At 37.9% G+C, this 16,492-nt stretch overlaps 3 protein-coding genes across 3 annotated transcripts; all 3 read left to right on the top strand.

Annotated features, from left to right (window-relative positions):
* The first annotated feature begins 477 nt into the window (after window positions 1-477).
* On the top strand, window positions 478-1,718 carry LOC135124665 (uncharacterized). Its single transcript, XM_064049899.1, has 3 exons — window positions 478-557; window positions 602-848; window positions 904-1,718. The coding sequence occupies exons 1-3, from the start codon at window positions 534-536 to the stop codon at window positions 1,716-1,718; spliced, it is 1,086 nt and encodes a 361-aa protein (XP_063905969.1). The 5' UTR covers window positions 478-533.
* Window positions 1,719-1,795: 77 nt separating this feature from the next.
* On the top strand, window positions 1,796-3,316 carry LOC135124664 (uncharacterized). The gene is made up of 3 exons (XM_064049898.1): window positions 1,796-1,836; window positions 1,886-2,684; window positions 2,730-3,316. The coding sequence occupies exons 1-3, from the start codon at window positions 1,828-1,830 to the stop codon at window positions 3,314-3,316; spliced, it is 1,395 nt and encodes a 464-aa protein (XP_063905968.1). The 5' UTR covers window positions 1,796-1,827.
* A 4,583-nt stretch (window positions 3,317-7,899) lies between these two features.
* On the top strand, window positions 7,900-9,734 carry LOC135123963 (uncharacterized). The gene is made up of 3 exons (XM_064048821.1): window positions 7,900-7,933; window positions 9,038-9,659; window positions 9,705-9,734. The coding sequence occupies exons 1-2, from the start codon at window positions 7,925-7,927 to the stop codon at window positions 9,602-9,604; spliced, it is 576 nt and encodes a 191-aa protein (XP_063904891.1). The 5' UTR covers window positions 7,900-7,924; the 3' UTR covers window positions 9,605-9,659; window positions 9,705-9,734.
* Window positions 9,735-16,492: the final 6,758 nt, after the last annotated feature.

The following is a 16,492-nucleotide window of genomic DNA, read 5'->3' as shown; positions in this document are numbered from 1 at the left end:
GGGAACATCAACTGTGGCGAAAATTTTATCAATAGGGGAACAAAATTTAAAAACATCACTATCTGGCAAGCGAAAACTAACGGATTTATTTACAAATTATATGTTTGGGAAAGCCCTGCAACGACAAATTTGACAACTTAATGAAAAAAACGAATATTTCACTGTAGATACTCTTTTGGCATATTCTAGGGAACAGTTTGGATTTAAAGGGGGGCGAACCATATTATACAAAATTCTTAAGTCAATGGGTTTATAAACGCGGGGAAGAAAAAAAAAATTCTTAAATATATTTCTGGCATATTTTGTAACCTTTAATTGAATAAAACATAACCTAACGAAAAAAGTTCAGGGAATTTTTATTCTTCTGCATCGAATACCAACAAACTCACTAGATTTTCATGGCCAACCCTACTACATATATAAAGATCAAATTTTCAATTCATGCATGTAGATCTAGTTTCATCCGTTCATTTCTTTGATTCAAGTCAGCTCTGTGTTTATAAAAATTCGATCTTGGTTCTTCAACCCAACAGATGATTAAGCGTGACCCACGTGAAGTAAGTCTTAATACTCCACCACTTTCTTTTACGACTCTTTTTAGACTTGCTGGGTGCGAAGAACTCCGTTCCAAGCAGCCCTCATACTCCTGTTATTTGTATTAATCTCGTTCTTCATTGCAATGATCGTCCTTCTCATTGTTTCCATCAGCACTAAGCAGGGTAAAACTGCAAAATGCTTAGAAGTATGTGACAGTATCGGTGACGAACGGTACGGGGAGTCCGAGTCACACATGAGAACTATTGCACGGCGGGGAGAGAGTATAATTTTGAACAATTGTTTGACACCGAGTATTACACAAACAATAAACTTTACCCACGCGCCAAATAACATAATGAATTTTAGGAGTAGCTAGAATGGTAAATAATGTAGATTATAATTCAAATCTACATGAAAACTGCACTGAATACAGGGTACTAGACAATATGAGTTCGCCAGATTTAGATTCGCAGCTACTGTCAACAGAAGACGAAATTGAAGTGAATTTTCCAGAAATGGGTTTAAATGGTTCTAGTCGGTCAACCAGAAACACAAAAAACGCGGTCGCATCTGGAACCAAACGAACTTCACCGAAATGCTTTGACGAACCCCCAAGATTCCCTGCTGTTGCAGCCCTACTCGAAAACCTTTACAGCGACGATTCTGAAGAACAGATGTTTAAATGTGCTGTTGCAGTGGTGGCAGTAAACTGGGTTCTCGCTCTAGAAGACTGCGTAGATGACGACAACACTCAATCGCTTGCTGTCAGAATCAATTCTAACTTCTGGTCCACCGGAGGACTTCTGAAGAAAGTCAAAAATGTAGTCAAAGTCGATGGATTGGTTGTCATCCAGTTGGTGGAAGACCAAGACGATTCGTGTTTCTTTCCGGCTAATCTGTCTCGTGACGTTGGTGACGACGCAACGGTTTATTTTTGGAACGGTGATATCACCCTTCCCCTAGCAAAAAAGAGTAAATTCGAATCTATTCGCTCGAATAATTTTAAGTTACGGAAGTTTGACAACCGAGTTTTGTTTGAAGATGACAGGTGCGAGGGTCATAATGGGGCTCCTATTTTCGACGAAAAGAAAAAATTGGTTGGTGTTCAACTGGGAACGTGTAGTATTAAAGCCCTATATACAAATTTTGACTGGTATAAGATAATTGAAGTATTGACATAACTTTTTCCTTGTATTTGAGTTGTTAATAAATAACAATCGCAGTTAGCGAAATTGTTTTTTAATAATTGTTTAGTTACCATTTTCAAAACATTGAAGCGTCAAAGTGAAAATGGTTAAAGTAAGTATAATAAACAGAAATTTTAATTGATCTAACTGCACAATTTTAGAACTGTTGGATGAATCTAACTCCTTTTCAACTAGCATGCGTTCTAATCCTGATAGTAGCGATACCTTTTTTCATAGCAATGTTAGCCATTTACTTGATGTATGGCGTAGTATGGCACAAATCTGAGGAATGTCAAAACTTATGTTGTTCTTTGGAGTCAAGCACACGCCTACCACCACAGGAAAAGTCCGAAATAGCGTCACCATCAAAAGAAAGGCTTCCAATACGAGGACCATCGCAAACACAGCCCACAAAAGCCCCAGTACCAAAAACGACCAAAACGGCAAAACAAGAAAAAGGACAAAACGGTCAAGGACCCCCATCACCAACGCAACCAGTGCCAGTTACAACGGTACCAGAAGAAGATGACCCGCGATCAGATGAGAAATCAGAGGAATCGGAAACAGAGGAAACGGAATCAGAGGAATCGGAAACAGAGGAAACGGAATCAGAGGAACCGGAACCAGACGAAACGGAATCAGAGGAACCGGAATCAGGCGAACAGGAATCAAGGAAACGTCATGTTTGGAAATCGGAAAAAACGGGAGGACAGCAATTCGGACCAAGTACTAATCGCCCATCATCCGCGCGGCGCGAGAGGCGAGAAGATATAAAAGGACAGAGAGCAAAAGGAAACCCTGCAAAAGAAACCCCATCACATATGCACACAACAACCGAAGAAGCAGAAACGCAAATTCCGCAGTTATTCTGTCCATCAAAACTAAGCAACAGACTGCAAGAACAAGCAAAGCAAGAGACCAACAGTGGAAAGCAAGGTTTTTTGGAACCTTCAGTAAATGGTAAGAAAACAATATCCACCTATATCTTCTAAAAGACGTTTTTAGATAACACCAAAGTACCAAATGTTCCTGTAGCAGCTCTTCTGGACAAGCTACATGTAGACGACACAAGCTATTATTTCAAATGCACTGCTGTCGTTATTTCAGATGGTTGGGCTCTGAGTGTTAGTAAATGTGCCAAAACAGGCATTTCTGCAATCAGATTCGGGTCGAGGTATTGGTCTCAAGGTGGGATTTTCAGAGAAGTTAGAGAAGTTTTGCATCCGAAAGGAACAAATTCGTTGGCGCTCGTCGGTTTTATGAGAAGTGGTGTTGTTGGAGCTTCAGTCGGACGATTCTGGGAAACTAAGAAGGTGCTAAGTTACAACTGGAGAAGCAAGTTACATTTGCCTTTAGCTGAACGAAAGAAGTATGAACCTCTTGAAATTTCTGAGATGGAGCCGCGAAAAAATGTTAGTTGTTCTAATTCCAAGAAAAAACAAGTTTTCTGTTATGTGATCGACAAGAGTGACTGTGACCGTGATGTGAATGCGCCTATGTTCAGCGAAAATCTGCAGTTGGTAGGGTTTCACTTGAAAACGTTGTGCCCAGAAAATACTAATAGTTCTATTGTAGTTTATGTTAATATCTAGTTTTAAGGCTTGGTTTCGTGAGTAAATGTTAAAACTAGAGAAGTTTTTCTTTTAACTCGGATGAGGATTTCCGAAAACTGTCAGAGAACGTAATTTTGAACGATTGTTTGAGACCGAGTTTTACACAAAAAATTATAGGACCGTCGAAAATGTAAAGCGAAAAAACTTTAACATTGATAAAAATTGCAAAATTCAATTATTTCAATATTTGAATTTCCCGACTTCCAAATCTTTCGATTTTTTTTATATCACAATTTTCAATTTTACGATATTTGTTTTTCCTATTTGGACTTTTTCGATTTTGAAGTTTCTCAATTTTTTTTTCGAATTATTAATTTTTCGTTTCTTCAATTTTTCAAGCTCTCGATTTCCAATTTTTAGATTTTTCAATTTTCATTTTATTCTTTTTCGTAATTTCAATTTTGTTTCTCAGTTTTGCAGTTATGCAATTTTTCCAATTTTTCCTTTTTGATAAAAACAGTTGAAAAATAGAAAAACAATCAAATCGCAGATTAGAAATCGAAAAGCTGAAAAATTGCAATAAAATTGAAAAATCGAAAAACTGAAAAAACGGGAAATTGCAGAATCGAAAAAGTGTAAAATCGAAAAGTTGCAAATCGAATAACTGAAGAAGCGAAATATTAAAACTTTAAAAAAATGAAAATTGCGAAACTTAAATATCGAAAAAATTATTAAATCGAAAAATTGGAAATTCAATATTTGAATTTCCTGCTTCCAAATCTTACGATTTTTTTATATCACAATTTTCGTTTTTTCATTTCCTTTATTTTGTCATTTTTCGATTTTATAATTTTTCGTTTATTAAATTTTTCAGATTTTCAATCTTTGACTTTTCAATTGCTCGCTTCTCCAATTTTTGAATTTTTCAATTTTTTTAATTTTCTATATTTCCATTTTACCGTATTTGTTTTTCCTATTCCTATTTTTTTTCTTTCGATTTGTTAATTTTTCGTTTGATAAAAAAGTTGCAAAATCGAAAAATAAAAAATCGGAATAAAATTGAAAAATCGAAAAACTAAAAAGTTGAGAAAGTCGAGAATCGTAAAAGTGGAAAATCGAAAAATTGCAATTCGAAGAACTGAAGAAACGAGACATTGAAAAACTAAAAGTCAAGGAACTCGAAAATCGAAAAAAAAATTAGTTAATCAGAAAACCAAAAAAATTGTAAAATCGAAAAATTATAGAATCGTCAAAATTGCAAAGTTGACAAACTGTTATTGATAGATTGAAATATTGAAAAATTAAATATCGAGCAATTGAAAAATAAACAATCCAAATTAGAAAAATTGAAAAAATAAAAAGTTTTTAAAATTGAAAAAGAAAAAAATTTTAAAATTTATAATTATTATTACATACTTAAAAGGGAAACCAGAAAAATTGCAAATCAAAAACTGAGGAAACGAAAAATTGAGAACCAAAAAAATTAAAAATCCAAAAATTGAAAATTTCATATTAAAAGAGGAAAGAAAAACTATAAAATCACAACATTAAAAACCGGAAAATTGAAAAAATTAAGAAAGTACAAAAGCGAAACGAAAAATTGCAAATCTAAGAAGGGGAAGAAATGGAAAATTGAAAACTCGCGAAATTGTAAATCGAAAATTTGCAAAATCTAAGGATTCCATTACCTAGAAGTTTGAAAATGCAAGAACTGAAAAGATTAAAAATGAAAATTCAAAAATTTTCGAAGAGTATTTCGATATAGTTGTGGGAATGGTCAGCAGAAAAGTTTGTGTATCCTCTCATATTCTCCCGTATTTTCTAAGATTCTGTCGGATTTTCTCGGATTCTTTTGGATTCTTTCACATTCTGTTGGATTCTTATGGATTTTTCCGGATGCTCTCCGTTCCTGTAGAAATTTAGCCCGATTTTCTAGTATTCTCTGGCATTCATTAGAATTCTGGTAGATTTTCTCAGATTCACCAACATTCTCTTGGATTCTTATTCTTTCGGTTTTTTTCAAATTCTTTCGGATTTTTTCTTATCCTCCCAGCATTTCGCCAGATTCTCTCGCATCCTTTTGCATTATTTTGGATTCTTCAGGATTCTTTCCAATTCTCGTGGAATTCGTTGGATTCTCTCGGATTTTCTCGGACTCTTTTAGATTCATTAAGATTATTCCCTGTTCCCTCACATTCTATCGAATTCTTTTTGAGTTTTTCAGAATTCTGTTGGGTTCTCTTGGTTCCCTCATTTGCTTTGGGTTTTTTTGAATTCTTCCGGATTCTACCGATGTTTTCCGGATTCTTCCAGAGAGTAGGTGGGCGGGGCAAATTTTTGATAAGATAAAACTGATTTTGGCACTTGTAACATTTTCGACCATTTTTCTAACTAGAAGAGGTCCGGTCACGCTAGGTCAAGTCAGGCCAGATGCATGAAATAAGAAATAAATTTTATAGCAAATAGTGTAACAAAAAAAAAAAAAATACGATTAGCGTTTTTTTTTCACTTTTTTCATTAGACTTTTCTAGATTCTATTTTAGTTTCCAGTCTCACTCGACAGAAGAACATAACTAGCCCCGCCCACCCACCCTGCCTCTATTTCGATGATTGATTTTATCCGATCTGAATCAAATAAATGATCTTATACTTTGTTACGATTTTTTTTTTCGGAGTCGAGGGTGAAAGGGGCCTAGACGAAGTCTCGCTCGATGGTTTTGATCAGTCGTAGCGAACGCCTGTCACCGATCTCGACCTTTTTTTTTATTGCGGATTGTCGCCGGCAGCTCCGCCAAATTTTGAGTTTTTTTTTTGTCTCTACGAAGTAGTACTGGCGGGGACGGAGACGGCCAAGCGAGAGGAGGGGGTGCAAAGTGACAGAAGAGAGAGAGTTGGTGCCGCGAAGAGGTGTATTTGAGTTTGGCGAGGTTTGACCTGATGGTTTCCTTTCTTTTTTGAGAGGACTCAGTTCCATAGATTGATAGTGAGGCGTATCCCTTGTATAAGGTAAATTTCGTGCCTTTTGCCGCATGTAGGCTTATTGCTCCACCTGTAGGGTCCACGCCAGGGGCGAAGTTTCGGAGCCGTACAGAGGCGACGTAGAGGGCAGCGAAAACGAGGGAAATTTGCTAGGCGCTGTGATCATCGCGTAGCGCCGGTTAGGAGACCCGGAGTTTTTGGATGATCGCGACGTCGAAGACGCGGACCTGGTGAGTTGCACATCGGGGGATCCAGGCTGCGGCAGGACTTGGTCAGCGCGTCGCCGTCGTCCTGTGGGAAGACTCCTGTTTTTTTGTGAGCTCCGAGTAAAAGAACACGCCTTATCGCGATCGGAAATTTTCTTATCGTTTGTCGCCCAGACCAAACCGTTTTTTTAACTGCGTCTCTCTCTTTCACTCTTTACACGCTTTTCAACGTTTTTTCAAGTTTTCACGTACCCGCATAAACTTGATGGCGCCCAATTTTTTTTATTTGTGAAATAGTCAGCATTTCCTGTAACTAGCTAGTAGACCGTTGTTGCGTAGTAGTTCGTCAGTTCATTTGTTGTGGTAATTCGTTACTGACATTAGTTGTAGTTTTGTTACCTTTTACTAACCTAGATTATAATTTTTTTTTTTTGTACTAAAAGCCCTAAATATTTTAATTATACAAGCTCGCCAAAATAATTAGCCTTTCATTCTAAATTAAAATCTCGGATCCACCTACCGGCTCTCCCGGAAGTGAGCACGGGCAAGTGTATCTTCCCTCGCTTTTATAGCAGAGACGAATTTTTAAGGTAACAACTTAATAGAAGTAAAATTAGTCCTTAGAATTAGAAGAGGGGGGGCTAGTACTTACTAAGATAAGGCTGATTTTGGCATATCAAATACCTTCCAAAACAACAGAGGGTGGGTGGGCGGGGCTAATATTTGATAAGATAAAACTGATTTTGGTACTTTTGACATTTTCGACTATTTTTCTAACTAGCAGAGGTCCGGTCACGCTAGGTCAAGTCAGGCCAGATGCATGAAATAAGAAATAAATTTTATAGCAAATAGTATAACAAAAAAAAATACGATCAGATACCTTGTAAGAAAAGATAGGGTGGGTGGGTGGGGTATTAGCAGCTGCTAAGATAAAACTGATTTTAGCAGGTACTAGCCCCGCCCACCCACCCTCTCTTTTCTTAGAAGTTATGTCATTTGCCAAAATCAGTCTTATCTTAGCAGGTACTAGCTAGTTATGTTGTTCTGTCGAGTGGGACTAAAAACTAATAACAGAATCTAGAATAGTCTAAAGAAAAAAGTAAAAAAAAACACTAATCATATTTTTTTTGTTATACTATTTGCTATAAAATTTATTTCTTATTTCATGCATCTGGCCTGACTTGACCTAGCGTTCTAAGAAAAGAGAGGGAAAGCTAGTAGCTGATAAGATAAGACTGATTTTGGCAGGTGACCCAACCTTCTAAAAAAACAGAGGGTGGGTGGGCGGGGCTAGTACCTGTTAAGAAAAGATCGATTTTGGCAAATGAGATACCTTCCAAGTCTTGACATCACTTTTTCCTTGTATTTGCGTTGTTAATAAATGACAATCGCAGTTAGCGAAATTGTTTTTTTAGTCAACAACTGTTTAGTTACCATTTTCGATTGAAGCGTCAAAGTGACAATGGTGAAAGTAAGTATAAGGAATTCACGTTCGGTAGATGTAACTAGATTTGGTAACTTTTTTTTTTAAGCTGTGTAACTGCGGACATAATTGTTCTAGTGTATAATGTATTACTGGAATGTCAGAAAGTAGCTATCAAAAATGTGACATGTAAGTAAGTAAAGGTCAAATATCGAAAATGTGATGGTTTTGTGGTAATCTGGTGAATCTATTTTTGAACCAAGGAGAAAATCGCATCCCTCTAAAAGCCCAAAGAGCAACCCGCATGTAAAATTTTGAATCTTTTCCCTTCACTAGTTTTTTTAGGAGGACAAGCTTTGATGTCATCATCATGGATCCACAATTTCACCATGGATCCGTTCTGGTATATCCATGTCTCATTCAAGAAAATGAAAAGTAAATCTTCACCACAATCACGCAATTGGAGATAGGTACCGCCTTAGAAATTTGATTCTGGCAGCTATAACGTGTTTAAAATGTGAAAAACTTCGCCTTCGGAAACCTAAATTTATACGTGTATTATGTACAATTATTTTCAAAGCCAAATGTTTTACCTCTTACAAAACAATAACGATTATATAAAACTTAAAAACCAATTGTAGAACGGAACCAACAAAGCATGTAGGTATATAAATCTGCGCAGTCGTCTTTCTGATTCTGATTATAATATTAACGGCACAAGCGCCGCTGTATCTGTATTATTTTAAAATTCGAAAAACACTCGACAACATTAGCGAACTTTACGGAGAATATTTCTGCCACCAGTTTAACTGTTTCCGTTTTACCCAATTTTTTGAAAACCACGAAATATTTCTTGTTTCTTTTCCTTTAAAATGAGCTTTCTCGTGATTACTTTTATGGAAACTGTTTCCACGCTGTATTTAAGGATTTTCTAGAAACGAAGCGTGTTGAAATTAGAAAAACTTCGTTTTTTTCCACACAATTCAGATTTGACATTTGAATTAGAAAATTAGACAGTTGATGCCAATCTTAAATTTCTAGTGATCTTAAGATTGCAACTTAACCACAGAAAAGTTTCTGTCAGTTACTTCTACCGAACGTGAATGCTTATTACAAACAGAAATTTTATTTGATTTAACCGCACAATTCTAGAACTGTTGGATGAATTTAACCCCTTTCCAACTAGCATGCGTTCTAATCTTGGTAGTGGCGATACCTTTCTTCATAGCAATGTTAGTCATTTACTTGATGTATGGCGTAATATGGTACAAATCTGAGCAATGCCAAAACTTATGTTGTTCTTTGGATAGAAAGAATGTGTTAAGTAGAGGGCCTGATGATAAAATACCTATAGATGAGAAAACAGGAAAAGATACATTACAAGAGTTTAAAATACCCCCACCACTACAAGAAAAGTCCCCAGAAGCCCCACCACGAGAAGAACCCATAATACCCGAACCACCACAAGAACGCGAAACACCCGAACCACCACAAGAAGAACCCACAATAGCCTCACCACCAACAATCCCACCCCAACCCCCACAGCGACGCCCACTACCATTACCACCAGAAGGCAACGGACAGGAGCTACAAGAACAACTGAGGCCACGACCGCGGCGCCCAAAACGTTTGAGCGAAAGGCGAGAAGAAATAAAAGAAGAAACGCAAATTCCGCAGCTCTTCAGTCCATCAAAACCAAGCACCAGACTGCGAGAATAAGGAAAACAGGACGACAGCAGAAGAAAGCAGAATATTTTAGAACCTTTAGTAAATGGTAAGAGAACAATATCCACCTACATCTTCTAAAAGATGTTTTTAGATAACACCGAAGTACCAAATGTTCCTGTAGCATAGCAGCTCTTCTGGACAAGCTACATATAGACGACACAAGCTATTATTTCAAATGCACTGCTGTCGTTATTGCAGATGGTTGGGCTCTTAGTGTTACTAGATGTGCCGAAACAGGGATTTCTGCAATCAGACTCGAATCAAGGTGGAATTTTCCGAAAAGTTAAGGAAGTTTTGTATCCGAAAGGAACAAACTCGTTGGCGCTCGTTGGTTTCACGAGAAGTGGTGTTACTGGAGCTTCAGTCGGACGATTCTGGGAAACTACGAAAGTGTTAAGTTATAACTGGAGGAGCAAATTACATTTGCCTTTAGCTGAGCGAAAGAAGTATGATCCTATTGAAATTTCTGAGATGGAGCCTCGAAGAAACCTTAGTTGTTCTAATTCCAGGGGAAAAGAAGTTTTGTGTTATGTGATCGACAAGAGTGGCTGTGACCGTGATGTGAATGCGCCTATGTTCAGCAAAGATTTGCAGTTGGTAGGGTTTCACTTGGAAACGTTGTGCCCAGAAAATACTAATAGTTCTATTGTAGTTTATGTTAACATCTAGTTTTAAAGCTTGATTTTGTGAGTAAATGTTAAGACGAGAGAAGTTTGTTGTTTTATTTTCTATGATCCGGACTTTGTCTTCACTATCACAAGGCTCTACTAGTAAAATACTGTAATAACAGGTCGTCATTAAGTATTCATATCGTTTGGAGGCCCCAGACAATTTTCAAAACATGGAGAAGAGCATAAGAACCTGGATTTCTCACCAAAGAAAATCCAGACGTGAATCAAGTAAGAAGCAATATACAAGAAAATGCAGAACATTAGTCAGTTAGATCAGAGATACCTCGACTTGTTACTTGGACAAGACCGTGAAGATGTCGATTTGGATTCTGAGATGGCAAAAATAGACGAGTACATGTGTAAATTCTCAGCTCTAAAAATGAAAGTGGAAACGCAGGTTAATTTATCAGTAGCTGTCATATATAAAAACACACAGAGCACATCGTCGTGTTGCACTCAAAGTTGCTCTAAACTCCAACTAAAGTACCCTCAGGTACAATTTAGAAAATTTGGTGGTGACATTCGTGACTGTTTGGAGTCAGTTTAGAAGAATTCACGAAGATTAGGCGCTTCCTAATGAAGAGAAGTTACAACTTTTGATACAAGCAACGACTCCTAAATCACGAGCATGCCAAATTGTTGAAAGTTATCCACAATTGGGAGATAACTATCTCAAAGTTATCGAACAAGGCATTTTGGAAGACAAGATCTACAGATAGAAGTCTAGGTACGTGAACTTTTACAACGCAACTCCGATCTCTAGAGACTCTAGATGTGCAATCCGACATTTGTTCAGCTACCCTGTTTCCTCTAGTCGAATCATGGCTTCCAGAAGACTTGTTAAGAATTTGGGAAAGATCAATTTTAACAATGATGATAGTTCAAAGGTGCGTCTAAATTGACTCCTGAGTTTTTTGCGCAAAGAAGTTGAAAGCGAAGAACGAGTAGCTCTAACAGTTTCTGGTTTTGGAGAGAAATTCTAACGCAAAGATTCTCCAAAAGACGTTCTTACAGCTACATCATTGTTGCGATGCCGATTTTGCTACGAAACACACTACAACTCCGAGTGTCCAGAAGCTAAAAAGAAATCTCTTACTGAACTAAAGAAAATCCTGTCGGAAAAAGGACGTTGTCATGCCTGCCTTAAATTTGGACAGACTACCTGCTAAGAAAAAACTGATTTTGGCAAATAACATATCCTTTAAGAAAAGAGAGGGTGGGTGGGGGGGGGGCTAACTATCTGCTATGATAAAACTGATTTCGGCAAATGAGATACCCTCTAAGAAAAGAGAGGGTGAGTGGGCGGGGCTAGTACTTACTAAAATAAGACCGATTTTGGCAAATGACATACACAAATTGTTTCGAATTAAAAAAAAAACTGAGTCCCAAAATTAACTCATAAACAGGTCAGGTAAGAGTCTTATCTTAGCAAGTACAAGCCCCACCCACCCACCCTTTTTTTTCTTAGAGAGTATCTGATATGCCAAAATCAGTTTTATCTTAGCAGGTAGTTAGCCCCGCCCACCCACCCCCTTTTTTCTTAAAGGATATGTTATTTGCCAAAATCAGTCTTATCTTAGCAAGTAGCCAGCCCCGCCCACCCACCTCTCTTTTCTTAGAAGGTATGTCATTTGCGAAAATCAGTTCTATCTTAGCAGGTAACAGGTTGAATATCTCTAGTGTTTGGTTGGTTATGCTTTAATGGATTTTTCTTAGCTAATACCTGCTAAGATAGAACTGATTTTGGCAAATGACATACCTTCTAAGAAAAGAGAGGGTGGGTGGGCGGGGCAGACTACCTGGTAAGATAAAACTGATTTTGGCAAATAACACATCCTTTAAGAAAAGAGAGGGTGGGTGGGCGGGGCTAACTACCTGCTAAGATAAAACTGATTTTGGCAAATGAGATACCCCCTAAGAAAAGAGAGGGTGAGTGGACGGGGCTAGTACTTCCTAAAATAAGACCGATTTTGGCAAATGACATACACAGATTGTTTCAAATTTTTCAAAAAAAAAACTGAGTCCCAAAATTAGCTCATAAACAGGTCAGATAAGAGTCTTATCTCAGTAAGTACAAACCCCACCCACCCACTCTCTCTTTTCTTAGAGTGTATCTGATATGCCAAAATCAGTTTTATCTTAGCAGGTAGTCAGTACCGCCCACCCACCCTCTTCTTTCTTAGAAGGTATCTCATTTGCGAAAATCAGTTCTATCTTAGCAGGTAACAGGTTGAATATCTCTAGTGTTTGGTTGGTTATACTTTAATGGATTTTTCTTGGTTAACACCTGCTAAGATAGAACTGATTCTGGCAAATAACATACCTTCTAAGAAAAGAGAGGGTGGGTGGGCGGGGCAGACTAACTGGTAAGATAAAACTGATTTTGGCAAATAACATATCCTTTAAGAAAAGAGGGGGTGGGTGGGCGGGGCTAACTACCTGCTATGATAAAACTGATTTCGGCAAATGAAATATCCTCTAAGAAAAGAGAGGGTGAGTGGACGGGGCTAGTACTTACTAAAATAAGACCGATTTTGGTAAATGACATACACAGATTGTTTCAAATTTTTCAAAAAAAAAACTGAGTCCCAAAATTAGCTCATAAACAGGTCAGATAAGAGTCTTATTTCAGTAAGTACAAACCCCACCCACCCACCCTCTCTTTTCTTAGAGTGTATCTGATATGCCAAAATCAGTTTTATCTTAGCAGGTAGTCAGCCCCGCCCACCCACCCTCTCTTTTCTTAGAAGGTATGTCATTTGCCAAAATCAGTTCTATCTTAGCAGGTAACAGGTTAAATATCTCTAGTGTTTGGTTGGTTATGCTTTAATGGATTTTTCTTAGCTAATACCTGCTAAGATAGAACTAATTTTGGCAAATGACATACCTTCTAAGAAAAGAGAGGGTGGGTGGGCGGGGCTGGCTACCTGGTAAGATAAAACTGATTTTGGCAAATAACATATCCTTTAAGAAAAGAGAGGGTGGGTGGGCGGGGCTAACTACCTGCTAAGATAAAACTGATTTTGGCAAATGAGATACCCTCTAAGAAAAGAGAGGGTGAGTGGACGGGGCTAGTACTTACTAAAATAAGACCGATTTTGGCAAATGACATACACAGATTGCTTCAAATTTTTCAAAAAAAAAAACTGAGTCCCAAAATTAGCTCATAAACAGGTCAGATAAGAGTCTTATTTCAGTAAGTACAAACCCCACCCACCCACCTCTCCTTTCTTAGAGTGTATCTGATATGCCAAAATTAGTTTTATCTTAGCAGGTAGTCAGCCCCGCCCACCCACCTTCTCTTTTCTTAGAAGGTATGTCATTTGCCAAAATCAGTTCTATCTTAGCTGGTAACAGGTTGAATATCTCTAGTGTTTGGTTGGTTACACTTTAATGGATTTTTCTTAGTTAATACCTGCTAAGATAGAACTGATTCTGGCAAATAACATACCTTCTAAGAAAAGAGAGGGTGGTTGGGCGGGGCAGACTACCTGGTAAGATAAAACTGATTTTGGCAAATAACATATCCTTTAAGAAAAGAGAGGGTGGGTGGGCGGGGCTAACTACCTGCTAAGATAAAACTGATTTTGGCAAATGGGATACCCTCTAAGAAAAGAGAGGGTGAGTGGGCGGGGCTTGTACTTACTAAAATAAGACCGATTTTGGCAAATGACATACACAGATTGTTTCAAATTTTTCAAAAAAAAAAACTGAGACCCAAAATTAGTTCATAAACAGGTCAGATAAGAGTCTTATCTCAGTAAGTACAAACCCCACCCACCCACTCTCTCTTTTCTTAGAGTGTATCTGATATGCCAAAATCAGTTTTATCTTAGCAGGTAGTCAGCCCCGCCCACCCACCCTCTCTTTTCTCAGAAGGTATGTCATTTGCCAAAATCAGTTCTATCTTAGCAGGTAACAGGTTGAATATCTCTACTGTTTGGTTTGTTATGCTTTAATGGATTTTTCTTAGCCAATACCTGCTAAAATAGAACTGATTTTGGCAAATGACATACCTTCTAAGAAAAGAGAGGGTGGGTGGGCGGGGCTGGCTACCTGCTAAGATAATACTGATTTTGGCAAATCACATATCCTTTAAGAAAAGAGAGGGTAGGTGGGCGGAGCTAACTACCTGCTAAGATAAAACTGATTTTGGCAAATGAGATACCCTCTTAGAAAAGAGAGGGTGAGTGGACGGGGCTAGTACTTACTAAAATAAGAGTAATTTTGGCAAATGACATACACAGATTGTTTCAAATTTTTCAAAAAAAAAACTGAGTCCCTAAATTAGCTCATAAACAGGTCAGATAAGAGTCTTATCTCTCAGTAAGTACAAACCCCATCCACCCACCCTCTCTTTTCTTAGAAGGTATGTCATTTGCCAAAATCAGTTCTATCTTAGCAGGTAACAGGTTGAATATCTCTAGTGTTTGGTTGGTTATACTTTAATGGATTTTTCTTAGTTAATACCTGCTAAGATAGAACTGATTCTGGCAAATAACATACCTTCTAAGAAAAGAGAGGGTGGGTGGGCGGGGCAAACTACCTGGTAAGATAAAACTGATTTTGGCAAATAACATATCCTTTAAGAAAAGAGAGGGTGGGTGGGCGGGGCTAACTACCTGCTAAGATAAAACTGATTTTGGCAAATGAGATACCCTCTAAGAAAAGAGAGGGGGAGTGGGCGGGGCTTGTACTTACTAAAATAAGACCGATTTTGGCAAATGACATACACAGATTGTTTAAAATTTTTCAAAAAAAAAACTGAGTTCCAAAATTATCATAAACAGATCAGGTCAGAGTTTTATCTTAGCTGATACGAGCGCCACCCACCCACTCTCTCTTTTCTTAGAGGGTATCTTATTTGCCGAAATCAGTTTTATCTTAGCTAAATACAGCTGTCAAACTAAACTGTCAGTCCTGTGAAGGCAAACACGTAACCTTGGTGTGTTCGAAATCTCCTAAGTTGTCAAATGGAGAACCATGAAGAACCTTCAAAAGCTCCACAAACAGAAGGTTTGTGCAACACTTTAAATAACGCTACATGTTAGGATGGATTTTTACAGACATTATTAGTGGTCAATTTAAAGGGCAAAGATATCACACGTCCAGTAAGACTGTATGAAGTGTCAATTATTGACACGGGATCACACCGGTCATAAATCGGCAGCGAAGCAGCCAAAGAAATAGGTTACGAAATCCTTAGAACAGAAGAAGTTATTCATGCTTCGTTTGGAGGTCTTTCATCTGAAGTCACTTCTCATCATTGCTATCGTGTCTATTTGGACAATCCTGATAAAAGTTACACTTGTCATTTTGAAACTTTGGACCAATCAGACATTTGTACGAAATGGTCCATGGGTGAAAATCCTGCAAGACCTTAACATCAAAATCAACGAGAGAAGCCAAACACCCATCGAAATCTTAATCGGTGCTAATATAGCAGGAAAACTCTTCTGTGGTGAACAACATATTCTAAAACGCGGTTTAGTTGCCATGAAAACTAAACTAGGCTGGACTCTGATGGATAAAGTGCCACTCCTCCTCCAGATGCACAAAAATCCTGCAACATTGTCGCTCTGTCACTTTTTTTAACAACTCCAAAATTGACAGATTTATGGACTCTTGATGTTTTGGGTATTGAGAATCTAGAAGAGCGAAAATCTAACCAAGAATACGAACAAGAAATCCTTGATAATTTTCAGAAGACAGTGACTAGACAACCGAATGGAAGATACGAAGTCTCAATGCCATGGATTCAGAGATACAAACCACTACATGATAATCTGAACCTAGCTAAGCCACTGTCAGCACAAGACGAAATTGAAGTAAATTTTCCAGAAATGGGTTTAAATGGTTCTAGTCGGTCAAACAGAAACACAAAAAACGGGGTCGCATCTAGAGCCAAACAAACTTCACCGTAATTTCTTTGACGAACCCCCAAGATTCCCTGCTGTTGCAAACTTTTTCAGCGACGATTCTGAAGAACAGATATTTAAATGTACTGTTGCAGTGGTGGCAGCAAACTGGGTTCTCGCTCTAGAACACTGCGTAGATGACAACACTCAATCGCTTGCTGTCAGAATCAATTCTAACTTCTGGTCCACCGGAGGACTTCTGAAGAAAGTAAAAAATGTGGTCAAAGTCGATGTCATCCAGTTGGTGGAAGACCAAGACGATTCGTGTTTCTTTCCAGCTAATTTGTCTC

Source organism: Zophobas morio, unplaced genomic scaffold, assembly GCF_036711695.1.
Source record: "Zophobas morio isolate AGI-343-1 ecotype UQ-CSIRO unplaced genomic scaffold, CSIRO_AGI_Zmor_V1 ptg000007l, whole genome shotgun sequence".
Lineage (NCBI taxonomy): Eukaryota > Metazoa > Arthropoda > Insecta > Coleoptera > Tenebrionidae > Zophobas > Zophobas morio.
Note: the sequence above shows the minus strand (reverse complement) of the source record. Positions and strands in the feature narration are given on the sequence as shown.